The following is a 17,518-nucleotide window of genomic DNA, read 5'->3' on the forward strand; positions in this document are numbered from 1 at the left end:
CTAGTGACAAAGTTATGAAAGCGTTAAACTTGAAACTCACTTACAAAGTAATGAATTAGGTAATGCAAAAACAAAAGCAGAACAAAAAGGCAGAGAAGATTTATTTCACCTATTACTCATTCTCCTCTTGTTTTGCTAACAGTCCAAGGCCACTTCAACCCATGATTCTCTAGCCTCCAGTATGTTTTCTCAAGAACCGCATACATGAATCCCTTCTCATCAAAATGATCAACCATATCTTGAGCAAGTTTAATGGTCTCCTCGATCTCTTCCATTTCTTCTTTTGAAGAAGCTATCTGCTGAGGGACACATCTGTTCAGAATTGTGTTAAACGCATACTGTCCCTGTGCAATCGGATGTTCCTTTAGAAACAAGATCGCCATATGGATGTAGTACGGTGTCCTCATCCTTGCATAGCAATCAACAATTGCCCCATAATGAACCGAGTCAGGCTCAACTCCATAAATCTTCATTGATTGAAAGACTTTGAGAGTTCTTTCTGGGTCACATGCTATCGTCCATGCCTCGAGAAGGTACCTGAATGTGTAACCATTGGGACGAATTGTCTTGACCATCTCCAGAAACAACCGGTCTGCATCCTCAGCATAGTGTTTTCCATACACCGAGATCATGTGGTTATATATCAGTCTTCCTTTGGTTTTCGAAGTTCTGAATATATTCTCGATTGATTGCAGGGAGCATCCCTCTATTGAATAGAGGGTCATGATTTTGCAAATGCTCATTTCATCCTCTAGCATATGCATCTTCATGGCTAACCCGTGTAGTTCTCGACTCTTGGGATGAAAAAAGATGTCACCAGCATGCTCATGACTCAAGAGTATCGATACCACTGATCTTCGGTCGCCAACATAGGCAAAGCATAAAAGTTCCAAATTATACATCATCAACTTATCCAACCTCTGCTCCAAAGGAGGGCTCTCACAGTTTGTTTTGAGGCTGGCTGCTCGATAGATATCTTTTAGGAAGTAGGGAGGAGAAACAATCACCAAGTCTTGTATGTACGCGGCTCGACTAATCCCATATTTAATGTTGCTCTCATATATAGAAACAAATCTCTGAAATTTCTGTGAAAGATTTTGTAAGAAAAGAACATTATTCAGTTACCAAGATGTATATATACCAACTGAATATATACCTTAAAGATTTTGTAATAAAATTGTAACCTGGATAAATAATGGTATTTCGGGATGCTCGGCTTTTGAACTCATCCTACGGAGGCCATTAGAGTTAAATCGACCTTTTTGACAAATAGAGAAAACATTTCCTAAAACATTACAAATAAATTTATTAAAATTTTGGAAAGAAAAAAATATATAATATGAAAAACAAAAAGAGGGATTACCGAGGGATTGTTGGTTTATCTTTGAAGATACAAACTTTAAGAAATTCATAGCTTCTAAAGAGAAATCTAAAGCTATTATTCAACACAAGAATACTTTGACTAAACAAACTTATCAAAACCTAAGATATGTATTTATAGGAAACTCGTATTAGTTTTTCCTAGTTACAATAACTCTAACCTCCTCATGTAACTTGGGCCTTAAGAAAGGCTTTGAATGTTTACTCTACATCTATTTATAAGAAAACATAAATCCTATTCCTAATAGAATTAAGAACACATTAGATAACTCCTAATACATTCTAACTTTAACTCTAGTTAACCACACCTTTGGTTAAACCTAAGAAGCTTCCTCTTCAAGTTATCCTCATCTTCAAGCCAAATGGCCTGTTTAGCTACTTACTCCATACAAGGAGATTCTGGTTCTCCTAGTCATGAAATGGCAGCATCTGACAAAGAAAAGGCGAGTAATGTGGTACCACTAGTTCGTGATAAGGATCAATTAGGTATGATGAATAATAGCACTGGTCGTAAGTCACGGGTCACTGGTGAGAAAGAGCTTACTCAGGAACCGTCTCAGATGATAGCCCAAGACAGTGATGAAATCTTCCCAAAGCAGAGCGACGTAGAGCATGGTGTAGCTAGAGAACACGAATTGGTTGATAAAAATAAAATCCTTGGTGCAGCTGTCAACGGAACCTTGAAATCTGCACTTGAGTCTGCTTCTTCTGAACCGCTGGGGAAGGATGTTGATTCTCAACCCCAAAAGAATGATTACCAAAAACTCTCAGTTAAGGGATCGAGCAAGCAAAGAGATTCTTCAAATAAAGAGAAGAGCGCAAAACAAGTTTTTTCAAATCAGCCAAAAGTTCTTCTGGTGATACTGAACAAATAGAGAAGGCAGAACCATCAGGGAAGGAGAATTGGATAGAGAAAAATTACCATGAATTTTGAGCCTGTTGTTGAAAAAATGAGAGCAGGATTTAGGGATAATTATATGGCCGCAAGAGAGAGAGAAACTCAGGAGCCAGGTACGGTTGCTGAAAGTGCAGAAGTTTACCGCAGTGAGTATAATGATGAGCTTGAGTGGGTGAAGGACGAAAAGCTAAGAGACATTGTCTTTCTTGTTCGAGATAATGAGCTGGCTGGTAGGGATCCATTTCACCTGATTGATGCTGAAGGCAAAAGCTATGTTCTTGAAAGGCTTGGAGAAGAAAGTTGAGAAAGAAAATGAGAAACTGTCTCATCTGCATCAGTGGATTCACTCAAACGTTGAAATTTGAAAACCTGGACTACGGAGTAGGTAATCTTCTCTACAACTTTGGTTGAGACTAAGTTTTCTCAGTATCTCACATTCACAGTTTATGCGTTAATCAGCTTGTCAAAATATATCTCAGTTATCTCTGTTCCTCTTATTATACAGATGGCATCAGTGTGTATGATCCACCAGAAAAGATCATACCGAGATGGAAAGGGCCTTCGCTTGGTAAGAAACCCGAGTTTCTCAATAACTATCATGAACGTCGTGAAGCATTGTTTTCTGGAAAAGCTGCATCTTTATCTTCTGTGAAATATGAAGAACAGAGCTCTCATCAGGAATTCTCAGCGTCTGCTTCCTCTGAGAACACTCTCACCCCTTCATCTGAAATTACCTCAAGCCAGCCAAAGATTGCTGTAGTCTTGTAGAAGGAAGTGATGGCTCTGTTAGACCTGGTAAAAAATCAGGAAAGGAGTATTGGCAGCACACGAAGAAATGGTCACGTGGGTTCCTCGAGTTTTACAATGCAGAGACTGATCCAGAAGTGAAAGCTGTTATGAGAGACATGGGAAAAGACTTGGACCGATGGATTACAGAAGACGAAATCAAAGACGCAGCTGATATAATATAATGGAAAAGCTGCCAGAGAGAAACAAGAACTTCATGGAAAAGAAACTGAACAAACTCAAGAGAGAGATGGAGTTGTTGGTCCTCAAGCTGTTATGAGCAAATACCGCGAGTATGGAAAAGATAAGGAAGAAGATTATCTATGGTGGTTGGACCTTCTGCATGTACTGGTATGTTTTCTTGCTAAACATTTGCACTTTGCAGAAACTCAGAATCCTTAAAAATCTAATCGTATTTTTTTTGTGTGTTTCAGTGCCTTGAATTGTATACGGTTGATGACAAAGGAGAGCAACAAGTAGGATTCTACACATTGGAAATGGCAACAGATCTCGAATTAGAACCCAAACCACATCACGTGATTGCTTTTGAGAACGCTGCTGACTGTAGAAACCTTTGTTATATTATTCAAGCTCATCTGGATATGCTTAGGACTGGAAACGTTTTCATTGTTGCGCGCCCACCAAAGGTAATGAATCTAACCAAGGAAGAAACTTTAATTAGATCGATTCTGTTATCGATTCAAATTTGTTCTCTTTAACATATACAGGATGCATTTAGAGAAGCCAAGGCGAATGGGTTTGGTGTAACGGTTATTAGGAAAGGAGAACTGAAGTTGAATATTGACGAGCCATTGGAAGAAGTAGAGGAAGAGATATGTGAGATAGGAAGCAAGATGTACCATGATAAGATCATGGGAGATCGATCTGTGGATATAAGTGATAAGCCACGGAATGTGTATACAAGAAAGAAGAAAGCAGAGGAAGCCACACATGTGAGAGAAGAAGCTTGAAGAAACTAATGTTGGCACGTGTGAATAATGACACCTATATAAGAATAGTTTTCTCATTTGTTAGGCTTTATGCATTGTTTGTTGTTGTAACAGTGACGTATGGTCATTGTAGAGAGAGAGAGTAATGTTCTGGTGATGTGCTAGAGCTCTCCTCGAGAGACAAATTGTATCAATTCTTTTCATTGATAATAAAGATTACGGTTTGTTTCTAACAATAAGCTCGTTGATGAAAGGTGTCTTTAACCTGAAGACCAAACCTACTGGTGGAAGAAGAAAACGATCAAAGCAGGCTGTGAAAGATTCTAACAAGTAAAGTAAAGTCCAAGCAACTCATTACCAATGGATGGAAGAAAGAAAGGATCGTTACAATAAGTGGGTTTCGACTGAGTATTCCAAATGGACTGGTCTGAAAATGCGACTTGTTACGTAGTGGGTTTCGAAGAAAGGCCCATTAGATATATTATCTATTAGACCCGATTTTCTGCTTTGTTTAAATTCGATTCAAAACTGAACCCTAAAACTAACTAAACTCAGAATCCGCCATGTCTCTCCTCCGCCGCGTAATTCAGAATCCCTCCGTTGCAAAGGCTACGAAGAAGGCGTTCGTTCCTTACCCACTCGGAAGAGATCCTTCCTCACTCCCCAAGCTTGATACGGCCAGCTACATCGATCGCCGCCCAATTTCTCTGCGCTACAGAGTCACGGCGATGATCGAGATGTCTGATCTCGACAATGCCTCGAAGCTCTCGCGCCTCGCTGTCCTGGAAAAATTTCGAGTCGACAGAGACACCGTCTTTATCTGCAATTCCGTAATCGGCGCCATGTGCAGCGCCAAACGGTACGACGAAGCCATCTCTCTGTTCGATTACTTTTTCAACGAGTCGCAGACTCTCCCAAACATGCTCTCCTGCAATCTCATCATCAAAGCACACTGCGACCAAGGTAGCGTCGACCACGCTCTTGAGCTCTACCGCCACATTTTGCTCGACGGGAGTTTAGCTCCTGGGATCGAGACGTACAGGATACTCACGAAAGCGTTGGTCGATGCTAAAAGATTCGATGAAGCTTGTGATTTAGTGAGATCCATGAGCCGCTGTGATTTCACCGTCTACGGCATTCTAATTCGCGGGTTTCTGGATATAGGCAAATTCGTAAGGGCTAGCCAAATCTTTGAGGAATTGAAAGGACCGAATAGTAAACTTCCATGGCGAGACTATCACAAGGCGATTGCAATCTTCAACGTTTCGTTTATGGACTACTGGTTCAAGCAAGGCAAAGACGAGGAAGCTATGGAGATTTTCGCAACTCTCGAACATGCTGAATTGCTCAACACCATTTCCGGAAACAGAGTTTTGAAATGTCTTGTGGAGCACGGTAAGAAAACAGAGGCCTGGGAATTGTTCATAGATATGATAGAAATCTGTGATTCCGAGACGGTTGGCATAATCATGTCCAAGGAGGGTTTTTTCGCTGAAAAGACTATACCGTTTGAGCGAGTTAGGAGAACGTGTTATAGAACGATGATCGCGAGTCTCTGCCAACAAGGAAACATGTTGGAGGCAGAGAAACTCTTTGCCGACATGTTTACCGACGTATACGGTGATGACTTGTTGGCAGGACCTGACGTTTCAACATTCAGAGCAATGATCAATGGTTATGTTAAGCTAGGGAGAGTCGATGATGCTATCAAGACCTTGAACAAGATGAAGATTTCTAATCTCAGAAAGCTTTCTATTCATCACGCCACATAAATTTCCTTTTTTTTTTTTTTGGAATGCCACATCTCTAAAAGTGGTAGATTTAATCAAATTCCCATATGTAATGGTGCTTTGGATTTCATCACTTTCTTAGACGTTATGTTGACCCAGAGGAAGACTCTAATCATATATATATAATTATATATATATATATATATATTTTTACTTATACATACTCTAGATTTCTTTTTAACTTTCAAAATTCATCTTTTGTTATTACAAAAACAAAAGCTCAACAACAATTGTATTAGTTATAGCTTCCTCGAATGGGATATTATTTCACAGAGATTTTTTTTTTGAGGATATCAACTTACCATCTACTATTTTAAAAGTTTTTTTAAATTGTTTCAAACGAACATTAATTGACTAATGTAATTTATATACAAGTAATATATAACTAGAATTTAACCCGCGGTACACCGTGGGGCTATTATTTTTTTTAAAAATGTAATGTTATTTTTTTAAAAGATTAACTGAAAATATATCATATTAATTTGTATTTTTAAATGTAAATATCTATCTATGTATTATTTAGTGTATGATTACTATTATTTAGGTTTCAATTTTTGAAGTATAGATTCGAAAACATACATTTTTTAAGTAACGATGTATGGTAGATTTTAAAATTTTGAATATTTTACTCCGCAGTACACCGTGGGTCGATTTTTTTATAACTTAATTTTTTAAATTTTAGGTTATATGTTTTGTTAACATTGTATATTTTGTTTTGTGTTTAAGGTTGTATAATTGTATTTTGATTGTTAATTTTAGGATTTCATCCGTGATAAGCTGTTCTTTATTAATATCGATCCAAACCCGTCATCCCATATAAATCATCTATATTATCCAGTTAGCTAAATTATTAGTGTTATAAAATCCAAGAAAATAAATTTTTATTATTATAAAATCCAATAATTTTAGGATCTCACCCGTGGTATACCGTTCCTTGAATGATTTTAAATTTATATTACTAATATATATTTTAAATTTATCATATAAAGTAAATAAATTCAACTTTTTGTGTTTTTTATTTATTTAAATAAACCAACGGCTTAAATGATGATATATATAGTTCTTTTTCATGTATGTGTATATGATTTTTCTATGTGAATATTTTGATTATTATAAATTAGTATTTTTTATTACTATGCAAAATTTTAATATAAATATTTGCTATAAATCGGATTTATGCATATCTATAGATACATTTTTGGATCACAATTAGCAAATAAATCCTGAAGTTGAGAAGTATTTACAATGATATGCCATTAGCATTAATTATTTAGATTTGTTTTATTTAAGTAAAGATTTTTAATTAAAATTCATTTCTCATATATTTAGCAAAAGTCTCTATAAAATATTTCCTTATCTATTTAAGTAAAGATTTTGAAATCAAATATGTTCTCAACAATTTACCAAAAATCTCTAAACAATCTTTTTAAAAATCTCGACTTAGTTAACTTCTGATTTTTATCTACAAAAAAAAAAATTAATTGTAACGAGTGATGTAAAAATCGAGAATGTTGATACTATAATTTCTTCTACTTCTTTTTTTTCATATAATGAAAATTATTTTTTAGGGATATTTTCTTAAAACCTCTAAACAAAACAAAGGGTTTCAAAAGATAGCTTATCTTTTGGCGGGTCGACCCGCAAACCCGCAACTCTCTACGGGCTTATCCGCATGAACCTGCGACCCGTAGTGGATAAAAATATTATTCAAAAAAAATAACAAATGATGTTTAATTTTACGGGACGGGGTTATATGGTGCAACGGGTTTAGATCAATATTAATATTAAACAATATACTATGGATGAAATCCTAGAATTAAAAATAAAAATTTAATTATAAAATCAGAAACACTAAACAAAATAAACAATATTAACAAAACAAATACAATTTAAAATTTTGCAAAATAATTTTTTAGTTATTAAAAAATTGACCCGCGGTGTACCGCAAGAAAATTTAAGGAAGAAAAATCTTTTTTAAAAAATAATAGCTCCGCGGTGTACCGCAAGAAAATTTTTTCTCCTAAACTGAGGCAAGAAGAAGAAGAAAGCCAAATGTCGTTTAAGTGTATATATAGATATACCATTTAAACCTAAAACACAATTAATATACTAAAAACTATTAATATAGATATATGGATGGTATATTTATAAAATAGGTCGAAATATTATATTATATTCTCTATTAATAAACAAAACTAATTATATTTAGATTTTTTTAAAAAAAATTATAGCCCCGCGGTGTACCGCGGGTTCAAATCTAGTTTTGTAGAGTAAAATTCAGGAAATTTTTTTTGAAGATATATGGAAATATTGTATAGAGATTTTGAAGATATCGTTTGGTTAATATCTTTTATTTAAATTTTGTAACTTAATAATAAATGTCAATGGCATAAGTTGTAAATACTTCCCAACTCCAGGATTTATTTGCTAATTGTGCTCCAAAAATGTATATATAGAAGATAGATTAGATTCGGACATTAATTGAGTAATAATGTACTTACCTAAACTTTTTTTTGTACTTATTACGATTTATAGGAAAATCTAAGGAGTACTGTACAATAATATATATGTTTCGTCCAAAACCCTAGACGTCGTTTAAATAAATTAATTTACTTTGAATTTTTCTCTAGAGTTAGTTAGCCGTCGTTTTGCTTGCCTCTAATGATCCGCCGCCTCATTCATGGTCGGCGCTTCTGCACCACCGTGCCAAGAAGAGCTGAGGACATATTATCAAACCCAGATTGCCGTCCTACGGATCTATGCTTGAGAGTCTCGTACTTGGTCAACTCTGTTGGCGACTTAGACACGGCGGCCAAGTACGCCCGTTTGGCTGTCTTCACAAGAATCAACTCGGAGTACACAGCAACAACATGTAAACACATCATCGGAGGCATGTTGCGGGATAAAAGGCACAAGGACGCTTACGATCTCTACGATTTCTTCTTCAACAAGCATAAGCTCAAACCCAACAGCCATTGCTGCAACCACATCATCGAGTCCCGTTTCCAACAAGGTCTTGTTGAGGAAGCTCTTGATTTCCACCGATCCATCAAGTCCAGTGTGGTCCACGACTACCCAAGCCACGATACGTTCAGGGTATTGACCAAAGGTTTAGTCCACTACGGTCGGCTGGACCAAGCCGAAGCCTTGCTTAAGGCCAAGACAGTCACAACCTACCCAGATCACGTGGCGTACAACAATCTGATTCGCGGGTTTTTGGATCTTGGGAATTTAGACAAGGCGAATCTAGTCTTGGACGAATTCAAACGCTTGTTTTCTTCTGGTATTGCTAGTTGCAAGTCTACGTATGATTTTCTCTGTTCAGAGTATCCTGGATATGAAAACAGAGTGGCATTCCTGATGGCCACATTCATGGAATACTGGTTTAAGCAAGGTAAACAGGTGGAAGCTATGGAGTGCTACCACCAGTCTATACTAGTAGCAAACAAGTTACCGGTTTGCCCAGAAACTGGCAACGCCCTTTTGAAAGTCCTCCTCAAATACGGTGAGAAAAAACATGCTTGGGCTTTGTACCATGAAATATTAGATCAAAGTGGAACCGATAACAGACGCTTGGGCTCTGATACGGTTGAGATAATGGTGGAAGAGTGTTTTGATATGGGTCGGTGTAGCGAGGCAATCGATACCTACAGCAAGGCCAAGGCGAGAGCCAAGGATAAGAATCTCTTAGGTAAGGAATACATTATCACAAGGTGTTGCGAATATGGCATGTTGTCGGAAGCAGAGTCTCTCTTTACTGATTCACTTTTCGTTACCACTTTCAAAACAATCATTGATGCTTATGTCAAGGCTGGGAGAATCGATGATGCTATCAAAACCTCCAACAAAATGGTCGATGCGGCTCTAAAGGAGGTCACCTATCTGTTTTGACTTTTTTCATCATTTTACTTTAGTTGTATTGGATAATGCTAGTTTAGTTAGTTTTTTTTTTTTTTTCTTGTTTTTTGTATCAAGAATAATGGTAGTTATAAGTTCCTCTTTAGCACCAATGAATGAGCTATTTATTAGACGTGTGACTTTCTTCAGATGTTGCAATGCACACAAAGAAAACTTTCTTCAATAACGATAATAATTAAACTGTAGAAAGATAAAAACAACGCAAAATTTTTCTCGAAAAGGATAAAAAAAATAATATATGGTATTGAATTACCAAATCAATATTTTTAGTTTCAATTACCAAATCGTTTATAAATCGATTAAAACATGATCGGACCAGATTATGGTGAAACCACCGTGAGAATATCATCACCGGAGGCCATGTCAAAAGAAAAAAGGAGGCCCATTGGCCCATTATGTTTAGTTGTTTACGGCATCATTTACAAATCCGGTTTTCATGTACAACACTTAAAAACCGATTAAATTAAAATCCGATCATTATAAACCGGTCGGTTTTTCAGCATTCCAAATTTTGATGCTCCGTGTATGGATCTGCGAGATCCATCTTCTTCCAATTGTTTTTTCCAACAAAATGTTTCAATGATCTCTGTAATATGAACAGAGTCTGTAATTTCTTCTCATCAGAATCAATCAGATCCATTGTAGAGATAGAGAGATAGAGAGATATAGGCAAGGAGGATTAGAGTTTCATTTGAGGAGAAGAGATATAGCCAAAGATGTATATGGCTTACGGATGGCCGCAGGTGATCCCGCTTCTAGAAGGATCGTGTCCGTCTTCTCAGCGAGTCGTGTACCTTAAGCTCGCCGGCCGGCTATTGCTGGTTGTTTCTCCGTCTCACTTGGAGCTTTGGGGTTCTTCTCAGGTGCTTGCTTTATCATCATAGCTGCATTTCGTCACTGTGATTCGTAATTGGAGTCTAGAGTTCGTTAACTTATAGCTTTTTTGTTTGAATTTCAATTTCCGGAATTAGCAACGAGTGAGGTTGGGAAAGTATATGAGAGATGACAGGTCGGTGCGAGAAGAAGGAGAGAATTTGCAAGCTGTGTGGAGTCCAGACTCCAAATTGATTGCTCTTCTTGTAAGTTCTTACTTTCTTCCTTAGCTGAGAATTTCTTGATTTGGTATACAGAATCTAGTTATTTGAATCTTCACCAGATTGTAGTTAGAATGAGCAAAAAACATGTTTTTAATATTGAGAGCTTGATGATATCAAACATTCAGCTTACGCCTCTCATTTCAGTACTAGTATCTTGTTTGAATCGTTTAATCAAGATACCTGTTTTTGTTATCACACTTGTATGTCTTTTCACCATTTTCTTTTTGTTCTTGGTTTTAATCTGCAGACATCATCATTCTTCCTTCATATATATAAAATTAAGTTTACTGATAAACGAGTAAAACCCGGAGAGAGACAACCCTCGGAGTTGTCTTTTGCGACCATATCTCTTTTGCTAAGTGAGCAGGTCCCTTTTGCTGGGAAGGACTTGTCTGTGTAAGTGCTTTTTCTGTACGTGCCCGTATGAGTCTACACAGTCAATGTTCTGGGATTAGAAATGTGAGGCCAATTCTTTCACTCTGTGCAGGAGCAATTTTGTGAGGGACAGCAAAACTATGCTTTTGGGACTTTCTGATGGATGTTTATATAGTATTTCCTGGAAAGGAGAGGTAATTTAGATCTGCTTCATCTGCATAGTTTCTTCTTGGGGTTTTTGAATTCTTTGTGCAAGATTCCTGATTTCTAAATTTTTGTTTGTCTTTGTAGTTTGGTGGAGCTTTCAGTATTGGCTCCCACCCTTCTGATAGCAACGATGATAGACTCTTGTCCTACTCTCTTGGTAATGGGCTAGTCTCTGGAGTAGCTTCAGCAGCACTTGCATCTGATGATGAATTCTCAACAAAATCGGCTATTGTTCAGCTGGAACTCTGCACTCGCTCGAAGTTATTGTTTGTGTTAAATTCTGATGGGCAGCTAGTAGTATGCTCTGTGAATAAGAAAGGTTTAAAGTACACTGAGAGCATTAAAGCTGAGAAGAAGTTGGGTGGTGATGCTGTTTGTGCATCAGTGGCTTCAGAGCAACAAATTCTTGCTGTGGGTACAAGAAAAGGGATGGTGGAATTATACGATCTGTCACAATCGATCTCTCTCTTACGAACAGTTTCTTTGCATGACTGGGGGTAAGTAACTTGTTACTATTTTGTGTTGAACGTTTATTTTTTAATATTAGTTTTGAAAGGTTTGGGTATTACTCTATATCTGAGTAGTTTTATTCTGGTGTTGTGTAAAGACCATAATATTATGCTATATCTGGAAGTTTATACGCCTTCGGTAGGCAATGCTGAATGGTTTATTCCAGTTTAACTAAGCTGATCTATTCAAGATTTTCAATTTTATTTCTTGTGTTTATTTCACGCCCGTGATATTTTGGGTACATGGTTGATAACGCTGTTTTGAAACTTGCAGTTATTCAGCCGATTACACTGGGCCTGTCAATAACATTGCATGGACGCCTGATAATTCTGCTTTTGCAGTTGGGTGGAAGTCGAGAGGACTTGCAGTTTGGTCTGTTTCTGGATGTCGATTGATGTCAACTGTCCGCCAAATTGGATTGAGTTCTACATCTTCCCCTAAAATTAATCCAAAACAAGACAGTAAATACGAACCACTGATGAATGGTACTTCAGCCATCCAGTGGGATGAATATGGATATAGACTATTTGCTACAGAGGAGGCATCAAGTGATAGAATTCTTGCATTTTCTTTTGGGAAATGTTGCTTAAATAGAGGAGTTTCAGGAAAAACTTATGTTCGTCAGGTAATGTATGGTGATGATAGACTACTCATGGTTCAGGCGGAGGACACTGACGAGCTTAAGCTTTTACATCTAAAACTTCCAGTTGAGTATCAACATATCCGTTATCCACTTTTGTTTATTCATCGTATCACTTTCGAAATAAATTTCTTATATATGTTTTCTTGGTCCAGGTTTCTTATATTACCCAAAATTGGCCTGTTCAACATGTGGCAGCTAGCGAGGATGGAAAATACTTGGCGGTTGCTGGTTTACATGGCCTGATTTTGTATGACGTTAGGTTTAAGAAGTGGAGGGTATTTGGAGATGTCAGTCAAGAACAACAGATTCATTGCAAGGGTTTGTTATGGTTGGGGAAGATAGTCGTAATCTGTAACTACATCGAAGCTTCTGAGACGTAAGGCCCGATCTATATTATTAGTTTCTAATCATGGTTTTCTGGCTATATTTATTAATGTTTACAAAGAAGAGAAAGTGCCTTTTGGTAGAATGGTGTTTGCAATTCTTCCAGATTTTTTACATAACATTATTGTGATAAACGTTTCTGAGCATTTTGTCTTTGAATATTGTTTAATTTCACGTGTATGTTCGCAATTATTGTAGATATGAACTGCTTTTCTATCCAAGATATCACCTTGATCAGAGCTCTTTACTTTGTCGTAAAGTGCTGCTTGGCAAACCAATGGTGATGGATGTGTACCAGGATTATATACTTGTATCTTATCTTCCGTTTGTCATCCACGTCTACCATGTGAAGATATATGGCGAATTGACACCTTCAAGCAAAGTAGATCTACAGGTAGTTAGTTATTGCGGTTCATTTTCTTCTCTGCATCATTTCCAGTAAATTATATCTTTTTAACTTCCAAATGTGAGCGCTTGAGTTGCTTTTCATGCACCTTAAAGTGATTAAATGACAAACAGCTTTCCACAGTAAGAGAGTTGTCCATCATGACTGCAAAGAGCCATCCAGCAGCAATGCGATTTGTTCCTGACCAGCACCCGAGAGAAGGCGAGTTGGATAATGATAATTTGTCTTCTGATTTGTCAGACAGGGAACCCTCAAGGTAATCATCAATAACGTAGAACATCCTTTCAGTTTATGCTGTCATTCTAATTGCCTTTGTGGTCTCCATAGATGTCTTATACTGAGGGGAAACGGGGAGCTTTCACTTCTTGATTTGGTTGATGGACGAGAGAGGGAACTTACAGACTCAGTTGAACTATTTTGGGTGACATGTGGTCAATCGGAGGAGAAGACAAATCTTGTCGAGGAAGTATCTTGGCTAGATTATGGACACCGAGGAATGCAGGTAATTCTTCTGCTTCAAAGCTGCTTGTTATGCCCACTTTTTTTTTTTTCTAGGTTGCCCTGCCCCAAAGTGTCTGACTGTAACTCTCTATTTGATCCCTGTCTTTCGTAAATTTTTTAACAATGAGATTCTATATTACAGGTTTGGTATCCTTCTCTAGGGGATGATCCTTTTATGCAAGAGGATTTCCTGCAGGTATGCATGCTAGTTGAGTCCATTTTTCACCACCATTGGTAGCTTGTCTTTTTGTTCTGATTTTTATTGTCTATAACATAATTGTTTGTGCATTTTTATTATGTTCCACTCTTCAGTTGGATCCAGAGTTGGAATTTGATCGTGAGGTGTATCCCTTGGGACTTTTACCAAACGTGGGTGTCGTTGTCGGAGTTTCTCAAAGAATGTCATTTTCGGCTAGCGCAGAGTTTCCCTGTTTTGAGCCTACACCCCAGGCTCAGACTATACTACATTGCCTGCTCCGCCACCTCCTTCAGGTATTGTTGGTCCTGGCTTCTCTTTTCTTAAGTTAGAATGATCTCTTCTTTCTTCCTTTATTCATTTCTCCCTTGCGAATATTTTTATTCTTTCAGAATCTTTATTCTGTTTTTCTCATATTGTGGACAGAGAGATAAAAATGAAGAGGCGTTACTCTTAGCACAATTATCGGCAGAGAAACCTCACTTCTCCCATTGTCTGGAGTGGCTTCTTTTCACTGTTTTTGATGCAGAGATTTCTAGGTATCCAATGCCTATCAAACTTTATCAAGTATCTCTGTTCTTTGTAATTTTTACTTAACCTTCTTGTCTTGCTTCACCTCATTTGATTTTATACTGAAAATGTGGCATTTACAAATTTCAGGCCAAATCCAAACAGGAACCAGATTTCAGGACCTGGATATATTAAAAAGTTATCCCTTTTGAAAAAAGCCTGTGATTTAATAAAAAATTTCCCTGAGTACTATGATGTGGTTGTGAATGTAGCCAGAAAAACCGATGCCCGTCACTGGGCTGATTTATTTTCTGCTGCTGGGATATCAACAACGTATGTTTCTCTGTCTCCATGTTTGGCCTTTGTTTCTCTTTTGTTTCTCGTAATGCTTATGAAACTAGGTTGTTTACTGTACCAGACACTTGAACAGTTAGCAGTTGCTCAGATGGCAAACTTTACTGATCTTGTCTGCTCTTTTTGTTGACTAAACTGTATTCTGTGCTATGAAACTTGATATTCTCTTTTGGGGTCTAGGTTGTTTGAGGACTGCTTCCAGCGAAGATGGTATCGAACCGCAGCTTGCTATATACTTGTAAGATTCAGAAGTCCTTAACCCTCAAGTATGTTTAGTTAAATAATGGTGTATCAACAAAACGTAGTCTTCTATTTGTTACTGGGCAAGTAGCAGTGTGAGTCTTCATTTGATAAAAAAAATTTGGGACAATAAAGCGCATGGAGTTGCAACTATAGAAACTGTAGAAATTTAGTAGGCTATATTTCGAATGGTACGTAAGTATAGAAATGGTGCAGGTGATTGCCAAACTAGAAGGTGTTGCTGTCAGTCAGTACTGTGCATTACGGCTATTGCAGGTAATTTCGGCTGTCACATGTAGAATTTATATCTTTTGACTCTTTTCTTGTCAATTTTGTTCTTTATGTTCTTAAGTTTATTTGTACATTTGCAGGCGACACTTGATGAGTCCCTCTATGATCTTGCTGGAGAACTAGTATGTATTTGATGTTCTTGTTGTTTATTTAAAATGGGTAAATCAAAGCGTGAATCCTGAATAATGATGTTTTTCTATGAAAATTATGCTGTAAGGTGAGGTTCTTACTAAGATCTGGAAGAGACGTCGAGCAGGCGCCAACAGAATCAGATTCATTGTCACCTAAGCTTCTCGGGTTTCTTATTTTCGGTTCCAGCCATAAGAAATCATCACTTGATAAGAGGTAAAAACTACAACTCTGATTCTGGTTTTTGATTTTCTAGAGTGATACAATTGCCTTCTGATCAATTTCATTTGAATAACGCGACTCTGATGCAGCTCCTCATTCAAAGAGCAAAGTCCTCATGTTGCTTCTGTAAAGAGCATACTTGAAAGTCATGCCAGTTACTTGATGTCTGGTAAAGAACTTTCAAAGCTTGTTGCATTCGTCAAAGGCACCCAGTTTGATATCGTGGTACGATGACAATCTATACCTTACACACAGTTTTATGCTTGGACCCAGTAAGGTATATATTCACTAACAATACCAAAATTCCAGGATTTTCTTCAACGAGAAAGATATGGTTGTGCGCAGCTGCAGAATTTCGCTGCAGGACTTGAACTGATTGGGCAAAAGGTAAGAATCAACTCCATTGTGGTTTCTTTGATGCTCAAAACTCGTTTTTTTTCTTTTCATTCTGCTGCTTGAAACAATTTGAAAACTAAAACATAGATCCCTATGGCATCGTAAAAGTCAGCATTTTTGAGTAAATTTATCTTACGTCGAAGTCTAACAATTGAAATCCCTCAGCTGCAAATGAGTGAGCTACAGAACAGGTTAGATGCAGAGTTTCTATTGGCTCAGATGTGTTCTGTCAAATTCAAAGAATGGATAGTTGTTCTTGCCACTCTTTTACAACGGTCCGAGGTAATAATCTTTTCGATTTCCACAGTTATCACAACTTTGAAGCATCACAGTGACATTACCAGATTGTTTTACGCAGGTTCTTTATGATATTTTCCGGTATGATCTACGGTTGTGGAAAGCATATAGCATGACATTAGAGGTAACAAACTCTTGTTTCCATAACAATCTATCCCCATTCTTCATCACGTGTCACGGTCTCCTCTTAAAAACTTGTTCTTTGTTTCAGTCTCACTTGGCTTTCGCGCAGTACCATGACTTGCTTCAGATTTTAGAGGAAAAACTCTCAGCGACCTCACGAGAAGAAAGCAATAGAGGTTCCATCTCTTGATAAATCACTATATTTTTGAAGCTTGTTCACATTAAACATTTTCTGCCTGAGTTTTCGCATTCGTGTAGATAACATTAATTTTCAGAAGAAATAAGAAATACATCACCTCACATACTTTTACTATTTATTTAGTTATTTTGGTCTCAATAGAAAGGAAAAGAAATGTAGAAGTCATATCATGTTTGGCCTAAGTAATCCAATTGTTACAGCATGAAATTGAAAAAAAATTGGAAAAAAAATTGTGCATTTTGTGGAATGTGCGTGTATATAAATCCAACATAAAAAAGATAACGTATATGTATTTTAATTTACTATTTAGTGTAACATGTTCTGTTTATTCAAATCAACAAATTTTGGAACAAGAGTATATGAATGCTGACTAGATTCAAATTTATAAAAAATTCCGAGAAAAAAAAAAAAGAGTTGTATTAATAATAAAAACTGAAAAGTAAGATAAGCATAAGCACCCGTGACCGTGAGTAAGTATGGAGGCGGCAGAAGTGGGTCGGCAGAAGTGGGGATGAGTGGAGTGAAAGTGGGACAACCCCAAAGTTCACGAGAGCCTAATTACAAAACCAGAAAAGCAACAATAACAAAATTGGAGATGCTCTTTTATGAAAAAAAAAAAAAACAACAATAATGAAAATTAGACAAAATATTAAGGATAATCTGTAAGCTTATCTTATGACTTAACATGGCTTCACACATTCTCATTCCCATATATG

The 17,518-nt window shown here is 37.0% G+C and overlaps 6 protein-coding genes across 6 annotated transcripts; 5 read left to right on the forward strand and 1 right to left on the reverse strand.

Moving 5' to 3' along the window:
- Positions 1-116: 116 nt before the first annotated feature.
- On the reverse strand, positions 117-1,021 carry LOC110228571 (pentatricopeptide repeat-containing protein At4g21300). The gene has a single exon (XM_021026259.1). It carries the CDS (start codon positions 903-905, stop codon positions 117-119), a length of 789 nt encoding a protein of 262 aa, XP_020881918.1. The 5' UTR covers positions 906-1,021.
- Positions 1,022-1,831: 810 nt separating this feature from the next.
- LOC110228149 lies at positions 1,832-3,216 on the forward strand. The gene is made up of 2 exons (XM_021024487.1): positions 1,832-2,663; positions 2,784-3,216. The coding sequence occupies exons 1-2, from the start codon at positions 2,591-2,593 to the stop codon at positions 3,044-3,046; spliced, it is 336 nt and encodes a 111-aa protein (XP_020880146.1). The 5' UTR covers positions 1,832-2,590; the 3' UTR covers positions 3,047-3,216.
- A 315-nt stretch (positions 3,217-3,531) lies between these two features.
- Positions 3,532-4,349, forward strand: LOC110228148. Its single transcript, XM_021024486.1, has 3 exons — positions 3,532-3,711; positions 3,793-3,961; positions 4,254-4,349. Exons 1-3 carry the CDS (start codon positions 3,562-3,564, stop codon positions 4,346-4,348), a joined length of 414 nt encoding a protein of 137 aa, XP_020880145.1. The 5' UTR covers positions 3,532-3,561; the 3' UTR covers position 4,349.
- A 221-nt stretch (positions 4,350-4,570) lies between these two features.
- LOC110228147 (pentatricopeptide repeat-containing protein At3g60960, mitochondrial-like) lies at positions 4,571-5,931 on the forward strand. The gene has a single exon (XM_021024485.1). The coding sequence runs from the start codon at positions 4,578-4,580 to the stop codon at positions 5,784-5,786; it is 1,209 nt and encodes a 402-aa protein (XP_020880144.1). The 5' UTR covers positions 4,571-4,577; the 3' UTR covers positions 5,787-5,931.
- Positions 5,932-8,412: 2,481 nt separating this feature from the next.
- Positions 8,413-9,832, forward strand: LOC110228146 (pentatricopeptide repeat-containing protein At3g60980, mitochondrial-like). The gene has a single exon (XM_021024484.1). The coding sequence runs from the start codon at positions 8,466-8,468 to the stop codon at positions 9,693-9,695; it is 1,230 nt and encodes a 409-aa protein (XP_020880143.1). The 5' UTR covers positions 8,413-8,465; the 3' UTR covers positions 9,696-9,832.
- Positions 9,833-10,214: 382 nt separating this feature from the next.
- Positions 10,215-16,916, forward strand: LOC9314452 (RAB6A-GEF complex partner protein 1). The gene is made up of 23 exons (XM_021024480.1): positions 10,215-10,585; positions 10,694-10,801; positions 11,067-11,215; positions 11,307-11,388; positions 11,486-11,898; positions 12,185-12,617; positions 12,707-12,930; positions 13,137-13,332; positions 13,458-13,600; positions 13,672-13,846; positions 13,988-14,041; positions 14,158-14,337; positions 14,468-14,580; positions 14,702-14,884; positions 15,086-15,143; positions 15,362-15,421; positions 15,517-15,558; positions 15,654-15,781; positions 15,877-16,012; positions 16,097-16,174; positions 16,349-16,465; positions 16,542-16,604; positions 16,692-16,916. The coding sequence occupies exons 1-23, from the start codon at positions 10,439-10,441 to the stop codon at positions 16,791-16,793; spliced, it is 3,384 nt and encodes a 1,127-aa protein (XP_020880139.1). The 5' UTR covers positions 10,215-10,438; the 3' UTR covers positions 16,794-16,916.
- Positions 16,917-17,518: the final 602 nt, after the last annotated feature.

Source organism: Arabidopsis lyrata, assembly GCF_000004255.2.
Source record: "Arabidopsis lyrata subsp. lyrata unplaced genomic scaffold ARALYscaffold_5, whole genome shotgun sequence".
Lineage (NCBI taxonomy): Eukaryota > Viridiplantae > Streptophyta > Magnoliopsida > Brassicales > Brassicaceae > Arabidopsis > Arabidopsis lyrata.

What these genes read in the sequence shown, in the direction of transcription:
- LOC110228571 (XM_021026259.1), bottom strand. Translation starts at nt 905, where the DNA reads ATGATGTATAATTTGGAACTTTTATGCTTTGCCTATGTTGGCGACCGA.
- LOC110228149 (XM_021024487.1), top strand. Translation starts at nt 2,591, where the DNA reads ATGAGAAACTGTCTCATCTGCATCAGTGGATTCACTCAAACGTTGAAA. An exon ending in AAACCTGGACTACGGAGTAG is followed by an intron (nt 2,664 to 2,783) that starts GTAATCTTCTCT and finishes CTTATTATACAG; the next exon opens with ATGGCATCAGTGTGTATGAT.
- LOC110228148 (XM_021024486.1), top strand. Translation starts at nt 3,562, where the DNA reads ATGGCAACAGATCTCGAATTAGAACCCAAACCACATCACGTGATTGCT. An exon ending in TTGTTGCGCGCCCACCAAAG is followed by an intron (nt 3,712 to 3,792) that starts GTAATGAATCTA and finishes TAACATATACAG; the next exon opens with GATGCATTTAGAGAAGCCAA. An exon ending in AGATCGATCTGTGGATATAA is followed by an intron (nt 3,962 to 4,253) that starts GTGATAAGCCAC and finishes TTCTAACAATAA; the next exon opens with GCTCGTTGATGAAAGGTGTC.
- LOC110228147 (XM_021024485.1), top strand. Translation starts at nt 4,578, where the DNA reads ATGTCTCTCCTCCGCCGCGTAATTCAGAATCCCTCCGTTGCAAAGGCT.
- LOC110228146 (XM_021024484.1), top strand. Translation starts at nt 8,466, where the DNA reads ATGATCCGCCGCCTCATTCATGGTCGGCGCTTCTGCACCACCGTGCCA.
- LOC9314452 (XM_021024480.1), top strand. Translation starts at nt 10,439, where the DNA reads ATGTATATGGCTTACGGATGGCCGCAGGTGATCCCGCTTCTAGAAGGA. An exon ending in CCAAATTGATTGCTCTTCTT is followed by an intron (nt 10,802 to 11,066) that starts GTAAGTTCTTAC and finishes TTTAATCTGCAG; the next exon opens with ACATCATCATTCTTCCTTCA. An exon ending in TGCTCCGCCACCTCCTTCAG is followed by an intron (nt 14,338 to 14,467) that starts GTATTGTTGGTC and finishes TATTGTGGACAG; the next exon opens with AGAGATAAAAATGAAGAGGC.